Source organism: Orbicella franksi, chromosome 3 (assembly GCF_964199315.1).
Source record: "Orbicella franksi chromosome 3, jaOrbFran1.1, whole genome shotgun sequence".
In the NCBI taxonomy this organism is placed as follows: Eukaryota; Metazoa; Cnidaria; class Anthozoa; order Scleractinia; family Merulinidae; genus Orbicella; species Orbicella franksi.
This window is the reverse complement of record NC_138147.1, coordinates 3639804-3656297: the sequence shown is the minus strand read 5'-3', so window position 1 is coordinate 3656297 and position 16494 is coordinate 3639804. Positions and strand designations below refer to the sequence as shown.

Here is a 16494-nt window from a genome sequence, read left to right as displayed (position 1 = left end):
GTGGATGGATTTTTGTGTCGCCACGTACCTTCCCTAAGCAATCAGAGTGGTGTTATCCAAGACCTGTGCTCTAATCCACCAGCGCAAACATACTTGTTTTCAATTAATCAAGAGCAGAGCTTACAGCAGTAGTGACTTTATAGCTTTCGCCTGTTGCCTGTTTTCCCGCTCTTAGCGCTAGTTGCATGTTTTCCCGTTCTTAGCACTAATTGCAAGTTTTCCCGCGTGTCGCATCGATTACCAGTTTTCCCGTGATCGGGTCTTCTTTATTTTCCCCTTTATGATTGGTTCATTTCGAGTTATGATTGACTATAGGTGAAAATTTTGACTTCAGTTAAATTTTGCCGCCTACGACCACAGGCGGCCCAGACGTTGAATACGATTAATACGTGACATTATGCTGTTGGCGATTGCGTTACAATTTTCGACGTTTATAAGACAATGTATGAGAATGCTTCGAAAATTACTCTAAATGCTACGTATAGAAAATAATTTGAATAAAATGGCTTACCTTGTGTTTGCATTGCGTTATTTTGATGTCTCTGGGTTCCTGGAGGTGGTTTAGAGCCATTTAGCCGAGTTTTACTTTCTGGCGGTTTGCTTCCCCTAAAGAGAAACGAAAGGCGGACGACCCATTGGCCCGACGGCCCGCACTCAAAGCTCCGTAAATTCCACAAAAATGGTCTAATCTCGTCAAAATTGCCTCACGGCAGCCATCGATAACTCTTCTTCCCATTCGCTTTCTCCCAAGGTTCCAAAGTTTATCTTAACTGCCCGAGAATCGCTGGTTTTCAAGCTCTTGCTTTCCATTTCTGCTCCGTCTCGATCCGTAACCAATTGTCTTGGGCACGGGATTTGAAATTCTAGCTTAACGACCTCGCCATCGTGACAAAGTCGCCTCCGACCGTCGAGAGGCACGGGGCATTTTTTCATCATGCAAATTGTACCGTGCCGCGGTGTTAACTGAAATTAGCGCCTAAAAGCACTGTTAACTGCAAAAATACAAGGAGCAAACAATGTTCAGCTGAATTTAGCGCCTAAAAGCACTGTTAACTGCAGCGAGAGGTGGCAACGAGTAACTGACCAATGCCCCGTGCCTCTCGACGGTTGGAGGCGACTTTGTCACGATGGCGAGGTCGTTAAGCTAGAAATTCAAATTCTGTGCCCAAGATAATCGGTTACGGATCGAGACGGAGCAGAAATGGAAAGCAAGAGCTTGAAAACCAGCGATTCTCGGGCAGTTAAGATAAACTTTGGAACCTTGGGAGAAAGCGAATGGGAAGAAGAGTTATCGATGGCTGCCGTGAGGCAATTTTGACGAGATTAGACCATTTTTGTGGAATTTACGGAGCTTTGAGTGCGGGCCGTCGGGCCAATGGGTCGTCCGCCTTTCGTTTCTCTTTAGGGGAAGCAAACCGCCAGAAAGTAAAACTCGCCTAAATGGCTCTAAACCACCTCCAGGAACCCAGAGACATCAAAATAACGCAATGCAAACACAGGGTAAGCCATTTTATTCAAATTATTTTCTACACGTAGCATTTAGAGTAATTTTCGAAGCATTCTCATACATTGTCTTATAAACGTCGAAAATTGTAACGCAATCGCCAACAGCATAATGTCACGTATTAATCGTATTCAACGTCTGGGCCGCCTGTGGTACGACCACTGTTCATTAGAATACCGCCGTGAAATAATAATACCAGGCGATACAGTTACCTGCTTGTCACTTTTGTGGCTTGAAGACGTAAATACCAACAAACAAGAAATTATTAAGAAAGAATGTGACAGACTGGCTGGTTAAGACAGAATCTATAATAAAAGAAACTGTTAAAGTAAAAGCGAAACTAACCACATCCGTATCTTTAGGACGACCTGGATCAAGAACAATAATTAATCCAAGATCACTCGGATCATGGCACACTGATCAAAGGAACCAATGATATGCTCCTGTGTGGGCCTAATACTAGAAATCACTACCTCTTCCCCAATCGCCGCTCCTTTGGAGCGGGGAGAATGGGGTTGAACTTGAGCTCTAAACTAAATAAAATACATATCTTTATTGATCAGTCCCTCAATGGGGCTTTTCAGAGCCAATGCAAGTAAATACTGAAGTCCAAGGGGGAGGGGAAGGGTCAATTGGCAAGCACTTACTCCCCGCTTCGTCGCCAAGCCCCAGGTTCCCTGTTTCTCGCCGCACAGATCAACGACGAAGTGCAACACGGGCGACTGAGGACGAGGCTGTACAGGTAGTTTCTTGTTGTCACTTATCTGAAGTGGTGTTGAACAGTGAAATCGTTCTTGTGTGTAGTTTCGTGACAAGACACCAAAAGAGAACATCATGGCAACAGAGAATCAAGGAAAGGTACATTGCTTGTTCTTATAAACCACTAATTCCCATCTTAAGCAGATCGAATTCTACTTTCAATGTCGAAACAGCGCCCGTCGTAGACAGGCATGGGATAGCAGTGAAGAAATCTCAATTAAGGATACGTTCTTAAAAGTACCTCTGAAAACGAAATGGAGTAATGGAAATGTTAACGGGTTTCAATTGTTTAGTGCTAGGAAGAGAACAATCTCTGAAAGCAGCGGGTTTTTCACGCCAACGAATGAGAAAACCCGCCTGCTTTTCACACGCCAACTGGCAAAAGACAAGAACCCGTTACTTTTGCAGACAGTGGGTGGAACTGAAGTTAATTCACTGTTTGATTTTTAAAATACCAACTTTCTTATATCATCAGCAACTAGTCAAGTCAGAAGTGGCCCTAATTCTAAAGAAATCAGTTGGTTATATTCGTTTGGTCATGTTGGTCTTAATCACACCTCAGCTCATATAACCTTTAAGGTCGTCTGAGTGCTTCTGCTTTCTACGTTCCAACAAAGCAATGGAGAAAACAGCATGAAGAAATGAGTGTTTAGTTTCTCTTTCTGATGTTTATAGAATAGTAGCGAGCGATTGCTTGATCATACTTAATAGTAACGATTCGCAGACTGTTTCTGTAAGATTCCCAGAACTTTTCTAAACCTTAAGTTAACCCTCATAACGAGAAAATCCCAAAAGTTTTAATTGGCGTATTTAAAAACTGGCTAAATATTTCCCCAGGGTAGCCCTCACCCGTCTCCTCGTCTCGCTCGCTGCTGAGAAGAAGTCTTTATCATTTTTAGCAGTGTGTGACTCGAGGAGATAGCTGAAATTCAGGCTTTCCTCGGGCTATTTGCAAGAACACCTGTTTTCGCGGGAGGGGTAAGGGACTCTTATGTACCAGTGCAAAAATCTCCCTTGTCCACCTCAAACGCATTTGTTCAACTTGGAGTAATTGTAGTCTCATGTGTTATGCTATGCCATTTGAAAGAATAAAGGGTTCGTTGCGTTCTTTAATTTGGAATGATTCAGATTAGGATCTATGATTCAAGATCACTTGGATCATGGTGCTTCAGCGAAATCGGCAAATTCTTGTTGAAAGTGGATTCATCGCTTCCTTTGATGCACTATGATCAGAGTGATCCTGGATTATTGATCCTGGTTCAGATCGTCCCAAAGAAACGCACCTTGTTAGTTTTGTGTTTACTTTGACAGTTTCTTTTATTTATTTGTAGATTCTCAATCTGTCTGTCACAGTGTTCTTTACAATAGCTTGTTTGTTGGTGTTTACGTCTTCAAGCCACAAAAGTGACAAGGAGGTAATTGTATCACCTCATTGAAGTAATAGGGAGCTTAAGCAAACCACGACGACGACGGCAACAAGAACGTCACCAAACAAAAGGTTTAATGAGTAAAGCAATAGCTGTGCACGTGCGTTGTAAAGCTATGTACAGTACTTTACCGTCCACTGCAAAACAAGAACGTGAAATGATCAAGTTCTGCGTAGCCTGAGGAACGCGAACGACGACGACTAATTTTTCGTATTTCCATTTGGAATTGAACGCCGTGATTGCATATTTAGCCTGAGCACGTTTTTAGAGCCATCGGCGTACTGAACAGATCTAGACAATTGCGAATTTCGCTGGTAAAATATAAATTCATTTTTCAAGGCCAAGGCGTCGTTCTCGGCTCGGCGTCGTCGTTGCACAAGCTCCCTATCATATTATTTCACAGCGGTATTCTATATGAATAATGGTCGTAGGTGGTAAAATTCAACTGAAGTCCCAATCTTGACGTCTAGTCAATCATAACTCGAAATGAACAAATCATAAAGGGGAAAATAGAAAGGAGCCAACCGCGGGAAAACTGGTGACCGACCGAAACGCGGTAAAACATGCAACTGATGTTAATTAAAAGCGGAAAAACAGGCAACCCAAAAAAACGCGCGAAAGCCGAGTCGCTACTAATGTTAGTCCTGCTCTTGAGTAATTCAAAAACAAGTATGTTTATTCTGGTGGATTAGAGCATATTCTTTGGCCTCAAGCTCTTAACACACGACTCTAATAACACCGCTCGGAACAAGCGACGTTTTTAAGGGTAACAGCTAGCAGTGGTTCACCTTCATTGCAACATACCATGTTTACTGAGCCATCTTGATACCGATCACGAGAAAAAGCTGTCTTTCCGGTAATTATTTTTCAGGGAGAGAGTGAAGCTGAGCTTGAACACAAGGCCCGGGTCTGGATTGACGCGCTCCTTGATCGTGTTGTTCAGAAACAGGCCCAGGAAAAGAACGATTTTCAGAAAAGCGTTGACCGAAATGAAATAAATATCGTATAGAGCGAAGATGCACGGTGACAATCAACTTTATATGAGGTGGACAGACCGCTTAAAAGCGCAGAAAATCAATTTCACTATATATAGCTTTAAGTTATAATTGGGTGGACGTTGAGTAACACTGAAAGACCAGCAAATGCAATTTATACTTGAAATAAACTTGCTTTTGATTTTGCATTCACCTTTTTTCGTCATTTGCTCGTCGATCAACAAAGTTAAATATGAGAACAAAAGCAATGAGGTCCCCTTCAGTAAATATTAAAGTCATTGAGGGTTTTCGATTAGTCCATTAATGAAATACGATTCTGAAAAGACGAGTCTTTAAGGAGAGATACACTGGGTTCTGCGCATGTGCTTACGGTAAGGACTCTCACTCTACCAAGGAGCTCGATTTAGCTACGTAGCATTCTCATCCCCAGTGCTCGTTGACGAGTCGACCACGTGACCAAAAGAAACGGAGGATCTGGGGACGAGAATGGCCACGTAGTTGGCAAGGTAGCTGTTGGCATGCGCAGTTCAACCTAAAGTCCTAGTAGGGGGTTCTGGGTCGCTCTCTTCCCAACCGCTGGTCAAGTGCGGGACCCAACTTACTGTACGAGAGCAGAGAGGAGTGCTGGTATAATCATTGCTATAACTTCTAGTGTTATGTCAGTAACGAAGAAAAGACATCAAATCGTTTAAAGCTTGCAGAGAAAAAGCCAAGTTGTTCACTTAGCGCTGTTAAGTATCGACCAAATGGAGACATCAACATTTTCCCCGCCGTTTGATTTCTTGATTTGCCCAAAAAGACGGAAATATGACATCAGTGGTTGATTGATAGGGGTGGGAGCGGGGAAGGGGAGGGTTGGGGGATTTAGACAATTAAGCTGCCTCCAAATCATAGCGGAGAAGCTCGAGACATCAATTAACAACTCGTTCCCTCAAACAGTCAGTGACAAGCCAAAGAGTTTATTCGTCTAAAACTACAACCTGCTACAAAACTATTTCTTCGATACAATTTATAGAACCGCGAAAGGACGTCTGTTTCTCAGCAAGTCTAGAAAATCAACGATTATGCGAAACGATCGTGTTCGCAATTTACGTGGAAGTCTCTTCATTTCCTAATTTAAGTTGTACTCTCTCACAAGTCCGCGTTGTGAATTCAACATGAGTTCGATATGGAGCTCATTTGTACACATTTGCACCAGCCACCTGCCTGGGACGGCCAAAATGGTCTCCTGCCTGTGAGGCTCCTTTATTTGACCCCATTTGAAGCCCGATCACGTGCTCACCCTGCCTAAGCTGCTCCTCAGTAAATTCGCGTTTGTTGGCCGTGGCTTCTTTGGGTCCCAGCTGAGGTACAGGCATGCCTGACGAGTATGCCTATTGAACAAAAGACAAAAATCGATCAAAGGCCGATATCAGCACTCAAAACAGTGAACAGCTAAAAAATATGACAGTTTGAGCTTACCTTTCGGGCTAAAGCATGTAATCCATTGATCACCTGTGAGAGAAAAATAGGTATTAAATTAGAATGCTAAAAGGAAGCTTAAATAATTCGCTTTTACGTAAAGAATTGTTAAATAACCCGAGTAAAAGCTAACCGAAAGTATGTCGGACCGACCTAACTTGATCTCAGTCCTCTTGGCCAAGGGGTTTTGGAAGATTGCATCCATTTATTTATAGCAATCCTTCGTGTGTTTTTTTTCTGTCTCAAAATGATGACGAATATTTTGTGCGGAAACTTTGAAAAAAGTTTTCCCGAATGCGAAAAAAATGCCTTCAAGAAAGATCTACCGGCACTTCCTCCACGCGAATTTTTTCACACGGTTTTTCCCGTTCAGTTTGGAATTAATTTGCACTTGAGAGTTTTTCAAAAACTCACTCGTCCAAATTAATTCAAAACTGAACTTGAAACCGTATGATTACCTATACGAATTGGACGACCCGATGTCCTGTTACCAATTAATCATAACCATTACAATTTCCCACTATTTGAAAAATAGCTTTTAATGGTCATTTTTAAATATCACAATTAAGAATATGGGGATAGCTTGCGAAATGGCTGTTAAGTTTCTTTCAAAACAGTCACTAACCCTTCACAATTTTACAAAGTCAGTCTATTGAATTGGTTACTATAGAGACTGTAATCAATGTTGTTATTGATGGATTTAGTGGAGAGGACTTAAAATCATGTAACTGTCTGATTACAGGTGTCCGATTACAGCCAACTGTCCGATTACACTGTCCGATTACGACTTTGCAGATTAATTTGAGCAAAATACACCAGTTTATGCACCATTCACATTTGAGGATATTGTAATTGTTATGATTAGTTAAATAGTAGAAGAGTGCCATGAATAGAATCATAACAACTTACCTGAGGGATGTTCTGGCCTTCGTATAAGTCAACAGTCTGGAACACGTCAGTTTTGGGCACTCCCAAAGAGTCACAGAATTCTAGAAACTTTCCGATGTTCTCCATCTGAAATTTTGGAAAGAAAGCAACAAAACAATAAGATGAGCAGTAACAGTCAGCTACTGAAATGTAAGGAAACGTGGTCAGCTGAAGGTTCGTACGTTCGACAACAGATTGCGCAGTCCCCAATCGAGCACTGTTCAGAATAAACTTCAAAAGTGCCTGCATCGTCGCCTGCGTCCGCTTAGAAGTATAAATACGCTCCAAGCGACCCGTTAAGGCAAAATGAATGCTAAGTTATATGCTAAGTCGGAAAAGTAACAGTGCTCCTTGTTGCTTAGTGGGAATGTAGCCGTAGAGCGTCTTCGCAGACGTCACTGCATGATAGACCCCAGACTCCCCTCAGAACGCCTTGGGACCAGCCTGTATGGCCTACACGAAACACTTGGGTCAAAGTCCACCTGTCGCGTGTCCCCTTACGTAAAATGCCCATTCATTGGACGCAGCAGAAGCGCTTTGACGTTGGATACATGAAGGTTGTGTAAGAAAAAAGGCAAAAAATGCATTTCTTAAAACTTTTTATTAGAATACAAGATAATCTAGACCAGAGTGCTGCATAACACTGCTTCACAGATAGAAGTCTCTACTCACACACACAACAGATCGTTAAGTTGGCGGACATACCCGACCACCCCTCCCCCCTCCCCCCCCCCCCCCCGCAGAGCCATTCCCTACTGCGCATTACGAGATTCTGGAGTCGAGAATATTTGGGGGGGGGGGGGTGGGCTATTGGCTTCGTAACCACGTGCCCCCTGATTCGCGTTCAACTCCATCAAGTATCCCGCAACACTTACTGTCCCGCAGGCTAGTGAAAACAGTCCAGCGATCCATCAAATGTACCTACCATTTTGAAAGCCATTTTTGATTGGTTTCCTTTGATCTTTCCTCCAAGTGCATTGGCCAGACTACACAATGTGAAGAAACAAAGGTTAAAATAGATCGCTTGAACGCAGAGTTCAATCAGAGTCAACTCCCCCTCTGTCCAATACAATATGTATTTTCCGCACCGCCCCCGGGGTAAACGAAGTCTCAAGCCACGTTCACACTAACCGTTGAAAAGTTAGAATCTCATGCAGAATAACGGGCGTGTATATGCAGTGTGAACAAGATATCTCACCCCTGCGTCCCACATATATGGGCTATCATTGAACACCAGGGAACAACCCAGTACAAACTGCTGCGAAAGGAGTGACGGACATTTAGAGTGTTATCCCTGGAAGCAGGAACACATTCGTGTGACATGCGACCGACGAATGATGCCGACTCCGGATCCCACTCGCGGCTTCGCCGCTCGGGAGTGTCACCCATATGTGCGCCTGCTCTCATGCAGGCAATGTAGCCTGAATAATACGCCAATATTTTATTAAAGAGCCTGTGAAACCTAGCTACCGGCAAAACGGACAGCTCTTTGCGTGTAATGACAAAAACGTTAATGAGCCAATCCATTCCTTGTAAACATTTCCATTTTCAAACCCACGTTCCACTCAGATTTTTGGTGGCCGATTGTCGTACCATGCCCTTTCAATATTAATGCAAGTTGCTGAAATTATTGTACCTAAACCAGGGCAGACGTATTACTACTACTGAGGCAAATATTGTAAACCTGAAAGATGCGCTTATCTCAACCGTCTTCTTCCAAGGGAGACGGCCAAAATTCAGCCTAACACAGTTAAATTTTAATGACCAATCATTTTAACATACTTGACTAAAATTACTCCATCCTTCAGGGACTCATGGAAATCTTTTGCATCCGGTTCGGGTTTAAGAACTTGTTCACCAATAACTTGATTGATCCAGCCTCTTATTTGTGCATCCAATTCCGGATCGTATTTGGCGTCTTTCTACAAGAAAACAGTGAGATGTGTTGTTCAAGGCAATGTCAACAGACTCTAGTCATTAGCCGTATTTTTAAAGGTGTGGTTCTAGGCAAATACAACACGCAAAAAGACTCTTGCGTTGATAAATCAAACATGATGATAGAGAGTCTGTTGTCGCTTGATTACACAAACTTCGTGAATACAATCTTCCACCTAGTGTTTTAGCATTGCGATTCACAAATTGTGTAAAATCCGATTTTGCGCAAAGTTATTTGCCATCGGATTCCCATACAAACAGTCTACAAACACTGTAATTTCTGATCGCTTTGCCTACCCGTCGAGATGGCATCGAAAACCGTGATAAGGTCTATGGCATCAAGCAAATGACCAAATTGTAATTAGAGGCCAGAACAAGCTCTGATCATTTTCATGACAATGGTATGACCTGTTTCACACAACCTTAATTTTAGCTTTAACCCTCGGACGTACAAGCGAAGAGGGAGGGGGTTGGGGGGTGGGGGGGGGGGTTGGACTCCCCCACCACAAGGTGTTGAATTTTTAAGAAAATAGGCGGATCCAAGATGGTTGGTCAAGTGACTTCATAGCCAATAACACGTTGTCATCTTGTGAGCAAGCTCAGGGCTCTCCACTCAATGTAAATTTATTTCTCTGTGTCTTAATGCAAAGAAATCCCAGGGGAGGGGCTCCATCCACTCCTCCTTGTACCACAGTGGGGTATATGAGCTAGCTTGCATGTCTGAGGGTTATTAGTGCTTATAACTCAAAAATGAGCTTGGTGACCCCTATCTTTCATTATTACACTTCCTGTAAGAAAGCTTGTGTTAAAAGCTGCACTTTTATAAATTAAAACATGGGTTATTGGTCTCATGGCTAGTGCACTCAACTCCGGATCGATAATTGGAATCTGGAATCCGGAATTTGGAATCCAGAATCCAGAATCCAGAATCTGGAATCTGGAGTACGGAATACAGAATCCACAATTCAAAGAAGACAAGTGCTGCAAATACGTGGAAATTACAGCTTTAGCCTGTAAAAATTAAGAGGCCAAGAAAAAAGGACCTCAAACTTCTCCTGTTTTGAAACAAGGATTCCCCGCCTGTTGAAATTCATGCAACTGTTATTTGTAGTGGGTTAGAATGTAAATTAATGTGTGTCATAATTTGATTCTAAGCAACCTGAGAGCAACTAAAATAAGCTTGCAGGTAATTGCCATTTTGTTTAAGTGAATTTGGTGGAGGTATAAATTTGGCCTTCATGTCTAATAGATAAAGAACAAGTTAGCAAATGTCATAGGTGGTGAAGAGCTTTAAAACAGTGGGTAGGGGACGGGGGAGGGGGGAGGGGCTCATAATTAAGTCAAGGGCATACTTCCACTGATTTTTTCCAAAATGCCTTTTGTGTTGTTCGTTTGTGCCAACTCTGCAGTGTTCAATGTGTCCGTAACAGACTTATGACACTGCAGGAGGAGGCAGTTGTTTGGACGATCCTTCTTCATGGTGCTTCTAAGCTAGGTTTTTAGTCTTCGTAGGGCAGAAAATGTGCGTTCGGAAGTCGACGATGCCATAGGTAATGTGAAATACAATCTTGAACAATTTGAGGACCTCTCTTAGTAGCATTTTGGTGACAGGAGTTTTGTTGAGAGCTTTGCAAATAGTTCTTATATTTGTGACCTGACGTACTTAGGGCAGCACAGTTTTTACTACATCATGTACCTACAAGGTGAAGCTGCTGGCCAAGCTTGCCACAGTCTATATCAGTTCCAAAGCAAAACCTTTACACCAAAACGTTACAGGGGGGCTGAGCCAACCCCCTCAAATGTTTGCTTGGGGAGGCTACAGTCCCCCCCCCCCCCCTACCCCCTTGCTCCACCACCTATGAATGTCTGCACAGAGAACAGGGTCTCAGTCATTCCAAAGGCCAACCTGGCTCAATTCTAAGTAAGTATGTTTTTCCCAACAAATACAACTTATTCCAGATCAACACTATTTACACACTGATACTGTTACAAATCACCACTTGTAAAATATTCTTGTCTGCCATCATATTAAAACAATTTATAGAAATGTTGCACACTTACTTCTGTCTGCTCCTTGCTTACAAACGGATTGGACCATATGTGGTTAAAAGATGCTACAAGACTCCAGGAAACTCATCACATGCAAACAAGACTTAGTGATGTTTACTTTATAGTTTGTTGTCATGGTGCTACCCACCAGTCTTCTCAGATCTAGACAAGAACTGTGCCCCCACCTGGGCCAGGTTGAAGTGTATCAACCCTGAGACACTGGAGCCTGCTTGCCAGGCTATGGGTAACTCTATCCACCCAAAAAATCACTAGCCCTGAAAGGACAATGATTTACCCAATGGATAGCTTTACCCACCTTTTGTTTGAACAACCAAGTCACATGCATAGCTAGAGGTTGTTCAAAACTAGTCAATATTTTTTTCATAGTTACAGTTGAAGTAAAGCAGAGAAAACTTGTTTTGTGAGAACTTTAATTTTGTTACCTTTGTAATTCAGTGAATGCTTACAACAACAAAACAATTTTTTCTCCCTTTATTTATCTATTGGACATTGCTGAAGTGAAATACTTCTGTTGTTAGTCTTGTGCTTTTTTAGGGTTGCCCCATATTTTACACCTGCACTGTAAATTATGATTACAGAATCAAAAATACACCACTTTTCAACTCATGACATGACTGATTCTGATCTAAATCACATTTACGCTTTAAAGCAATTAGGCCAGTGGGCAGACATATTTGTACCATAACTGTGATGTTAACATATCACAACATTTTTCAGTAAACCAGGCCTACACTGTATTTGGTAACCTCGCAATGGCTGGTCATTTTACTGTAAGGGCAGATAAAACAGTAGTAAAATTTCAGTGTAACAAGATGCAGGTCTTGCATATGCTAGTTTGTCATATCAGACTTAAGTCATTTGAGATTAAGTGCTTGGTGTATAGATTCATTTTGTGGTTGTAGCAATGAGAAAACATGATTCCAAACATACATGTTTAAACAACTTGTTATTTTAGGAACACCAGTTGAATTTTGGCAAGGTCCAGGTTAGCATTTATATAGTAATTCCACCATGTAAATGTTTTTGCTAAAACACTTCATTTTCTATAAGGAAAAAAACACTTGTAAACTTTCAAAGCCACGAAAATCAGGTTTTTCTTCTCTTCTAGTTTCTAACCCTGCTCCAGTATATTTCACTTATGTCAGTCCTAAACTTGGAACTCTTTGTTTTATTTATTATATAAATAAAAAATGGTTACATAAGCAACCAAAAACAAAAAGTTAATTGTTTTCATTTTCTACAGCATCCAGTCTCTCCATTTCAACATGAAAGATGCACACAATTTTGTCATTGATACAATTTTAATTTTAATGTTAAATCATTAACAGAAGGAATTTACCATCAGCTGAAAAATAACAGCTGAATAAAGTTAAGAGAAATAATGTCTGCCTTGTACTTACACTTTTAAGACTTATAATATATGAAGCACAGAAAGGGATCAGACCAGCTTTGTATTCGAAACCAATCTCGAGCAAATATTACATGTAATTCCGATTCATATTTACACTTATAAGAGTAACATGGGGGAGGGGACAGGAGGGTCAGAACCTCCCACTTCCCGTACCTTCATCTCCCGACTCCCGGCCCCTTGTCTGTCCTGCTCCTGTCTTTTATAAATAAGGAGACACAAAACACATCCTACTCATTTAGCTGCGCAATCCTTAGGCAATTTCCTTTTCCTTTTTTCCTTTGTTTTCAGCCTTGCGCCTCTTACTTTGGGAAATAGAGTGCTTTATTTGGAAAACCTTAGTTTTATTAAATTTAATGAATATACCTTTGTAATTTACACCAATTTCTTCAGATTTCAGAAGATTTCAAATCTTTAAAGCTTTCCTCTTACTTGACTCCTTGTCTTTTGACAGCTTAAGTGACATTTCATGACCAGTGTGACGTAACCACCATAAAAAGGTTTCCACTTTTACTGGAAGCATCAGTTTTTTAGCCCAAGGGTGAATTTTCGTTTGCTTGTCAGCCCAGAAGTCTCAAAATAAGCTAAATGCTAGTCAAATAACATTTGTGACATTTTTGTTCGCTCTGGAATTCAATGAACGTTTGCAATTTACCATATTTAGAAGTTGGTTACCGAGTAATTCCGGTTTAAATCTGAAGCAGTTTCGATGGAAGAGAAAGCCCATTGTGTCGCCGAGAGAATTCGAACAAATTGTCACATCGTTAAAATATAGCCGCGGTGTTTCGGTTGCCAGCTAAATTTTAACAGTAAAATAAGCGATTTTAACACACTTGAACTTCGGGCAGTCACGCAAAAACGTAACAACGAGTATGCATAATTTTCCCAGCAAAAATACAAGAGCTTGCACTCAAAATTGAAGAAAATCAAGACCATAACCGAGACCTTGATATATTTTCAAGCATTAGAGAAAGTTAGAAAAAGCTTGCGAGAGACGAAAGCCGTAATTACGCAGTCACTTTTTTCCATAGCAAAACAAAGCAACCCAAATGATCTCCCGTCGTTCATATTAAAGATGCAGACCGGATAAATTGTTACGTGGAAGGACATTGGTAGCTTCAAAGACTTTCACTACTTTAAAGGAGTTTCTCAACTCGTACTAGTTTGCATTGCTTCCCCCGATTCTACAACGGAATCTAACCACAAGTGTGGAAATATATTTCGAAAGCGCCGCACTGGCAGCACCGCACCCATTATATTCGATCGCTCCAAACTTAATCGAGCAATAAGCCGCAGAGGGTGTAAACTAGTCTATGAAACGGTTTTCGACAGATTTGAAACAAATTTTAACAATCTCTAGTAGAATGCTCGACCTAATAATGGTGGGACTATTCGAAGTGTCGTGAACGTTACAAACTGGCATTATACTCGAGCTAAATAATAAAACATTCAATACGAATATTGCACAAGTCATGTAAAATTCACACAAATACAATTCAACCCCAGCTAACCTTACGTGCTAACTCGGCAGTCATTCCGAAACCTTTGGGTCGGGAAGCCATTCTGTTGTATTCTTTTTGAATCAGCGCTTCAGAGCAGCGGCAATGTTACGTGCTGGGAGGATTAACTTCAAAGAGAATATTCTGCAGGGTTTATATTTTGCCAAGAAAGGTAATTGATTTTCAAGTGACGTCATTTACGTCACGCCGCTACGCCTCAATGATCTTCATGTATATTTCAAACATTTCCGAAAGTTGTGCCCCCTTCTTATTACTCACCGGTCATAACATTTTTTCAGAGAAATAGCTTGGAAAAATTAACACCATTGAACAACATGAGCGTTCAGTAGTCTCGGGGCGCACAAATTTTTCACGATTTCTATTCGGCACGAGTACATTGTAACATAACAAAATAGCAAATAATTGTAACACTTCTAAGTAACTTGAGTACCGACTGTTCTCGAAGCATATTTTCCTAGCTACGTAGTTGACCTCAGACGCATAGTCTGTAAATTAATTCCAATTTAGAACACGCTCCTAATTCCTGTTGCTAAAAATGTGGCTTTGCCAAAAAATTGAAGAAATGTCCTGCATTAAACATGATTTAAACAATTCGTAAATACCGAGTCCATCACGCAAATAATATAGAAAAAAAATATTTTAACAAAATTGCTCGTTGACATCAGAGCAAGTTAACTCTGGCATTGTTAACAACACTTTTTTTCTGTCCCATTCAAGTGATAGACTCAGCTGTCACTAGCTGATTTTAACATGGTAACTGATCAATATTGTTTATTCTCCTTACAAATTCCCTCTGTTTCTTTCCATGCACGTTCTGATAATTTACTGGTACATCAGCATAACAAGAGAGAAATGAGTTATTTCATAAACAATTTATTGCTCTTGGTAATTTAAGCGTCGTTACAAATTATCCCTCAAACCAAATCCAACCACACTAAAGTTTGGTGCTACTCACAAGGGAAACCTTGCATGCAAGGACATGTTGTTGTCACAAAATCACAAGCTGTTCACATGAAAAGCGATTCAGCGGTAGCACAGGTACAGTCTTGTCCTTTTCACACAACACGTCCCTGTGACATGCCATTTTGAACAAACTTAACATTAATTTAATTAATTTCAGAAACAGTCCATGTAATTAAATGGTGATAAAACTGACTTAATTTATTTCACACACAAATGCATCCATTTGCACAAAGATTTGGTTATAAAAACTACGAGCAGCATTTTTAACATAAACAAAAATAATTTTGTGTGTATATCCTGTTCTTTAAATCCATTGTTACCATCAATAGGTCTTTAAGTGTTAGTTATGATATCTACCAATCAAAAACAGATATTGATATCCATCAGTGTTGAGTAATTTCATGGTTTCATTTCATGGTCTGTCACCGCTGGTCTGTTACTGCTGGTTTGTTAGTTATAAGCAGTGTCTCCTGCAATCTGCCTTGGACGGCCATAATGGTCTCCTGCCTGGGAGGCTCCTTTGTTGGAGCCCATCTGCAGCCCAATCACATTTTTGCCTGCCTTGAGCTGTTCTTCAGTGAATTCACGCTCATGTGCTTCAGCTTCCTTAGGACCCAGGGAAGGGACAGATAGCCCTTTAACTCCAGCCTGAATTAGATAAAAACAAATATTCTGGTGTTAATAAAGATCTTCACAGACTTAACACCCACTAAAATTATGTCAATTAAGTTAATGTAATTACTATTATCATTATCATTATCATTATCATTATTATTTTTATTGAGAGCAGCAAATGACAAAACAGTGACAACAATAACATAAAAAACAAAATGCCATTATTGCAGTGATTACAAAGTTTTAAATGAAATTTACACTTGCTATATCACAGTGCAATTAACCTTTCCAGGACACCAGTTATTTATCATATTTTGAGAAGATGATGTCTGCATTGAGTTAAAACTAAGACATAGTTCCATTACTGATTGAAATCCAAGATGGTTGTAAAAAGGACATGTACATGAAACGAACTGGACTGTTCTAAGTCACACCTTGTGCAAACAAAGTTGTAATCATAATTATAGAGTGGTTAAGTAAAGAGATAGCAGGAAATAAATCAAATCCATCACTTTCAATTTACAGGATTGCCCTTGGCTGCGCTTACATTAAAACACCCATCTGATTTCACTGTCCCTTTCACAAAAATATAATTCTTAACCATGCATCAGCTTTAAAGATCCAAGATAAGACTTTTTCCCACTGGCCTCTTAATAACCTAAAGTTTCAAACACTGTTCACATATACTGTACACAACTGTGTAAAATGAACATGAAGAGTAGACTCACCTTGCCATATGATTCAGTGATGAATTCGTGAGGCGCAGTGTTTCGATTCTGATCATGTATAATAACATGGCTGATAGGATTGACAGATGGAAAACTAGTAAAATTTAATATATGGAAAATGCCCCTTGGATATAACATTTTTCTAAAACTAACTAGAGTATTTCAACTCTGCTATCTTTCTA

At 40.6% G+C, this 16494-nt stretch overlaps 3 protein-coding genes and 1 long non-coding RNA gene across 4 annotated transcripts in view; 2 read left to right on the top strand and 2 right to left on the bottom strand.

Moving 5' to 3' along the window:
* Positions 1-16494, top strand: part of LOC145480727 (uncharacterized) — a 317856-nt gene that overhangs the window by 29466 nt on the left and 271896 nt on the right. The window lies entirely within an intron of this gene.
* Positions 1800-5531, top strand: LOC145480701 (uncharacterized). Its single transcript, XR_014048533.1, has 3 exons — positions 1800-2362; positions 3595-3678; positions 4562-5531. It is a non-coding gene; the product is annotated as an uncharacterized LOC145480701 (long non-coding RNA).
* On the bottom strand, positions 5624-14103 carry LOC145480699 (transgelin-like). Its single transcript, XM_081459005.1, has 6 exons — positions 13998-14103; positions 8856-8995; positions 7999-8059; positions 7056-7160; positions 6147-6179; positions 5624-6058 (listed from the first exon to the last, which is right to left on the bottom strand). Exons 1-6 carry the CDS (start codon positions 14046-14048, stop codon positions 5861-5863), a joined length of 588 nt encoding a protein of 195 aa, XP_081315131.1. The 5' UTR covers positions 14049-14103; the 3' UTR covers positions 5624-5860.
* On the bottom strand, positions 13999-16456 carry LOC145480700 (muscle-specific protein 20-like). Its single transcript, XM_081459006.1, has 2 exons — positions 16313-16456; positions 13999-15617 (listed from the first exon to the last, which is right to left on the bottom strand). Exons 1-2 carry the CDS (start codon positions 16448-16450, stop codon positions 15420-15422), a joined length of 336 nt encoding a protein of 111 aa, XP_081315132.1. The 5' UTR covers positions 16451-16456; the 3' UTR covers positions 13999-15419.

Coding starts and splice junctions, on each gene's coding strand:
- LOC145480699 (XM_081459005.1), bottom strand. CDS start 14,048: ATGGCTTCCCGACCCAAAGGTTTCGGAATGACTGCCGAGTTAGCACGT. Junction 8,060..8,855: donor GATGGAGTAATTTTAGTCAA/GTATGTTAAAAT, acceptor CACATTGTGTAG/TCTGGCCAATGCACTTGGAG. Junction 6,180..7,055: donor AAGGCCAGAACATCCCTCAG/GTAAGTTGTTAT, acceptor TTTCTCTCACAG/GTGATCAATGGATTACATGC.
- LOC145480700 (XM_081459006.1), bottom strand. CDS start 16,450: ATGTTATATCCAAGGGGCATTTTCCATATATTAAATTTTACTAGTTTT. Junction 15,618..16,312: donor TCACTGAATCATATGGCAAG/GTGAGTCTACTC, acceptor TATCTAATTCAG/GCTGGAGTTAAAGGGCTATC.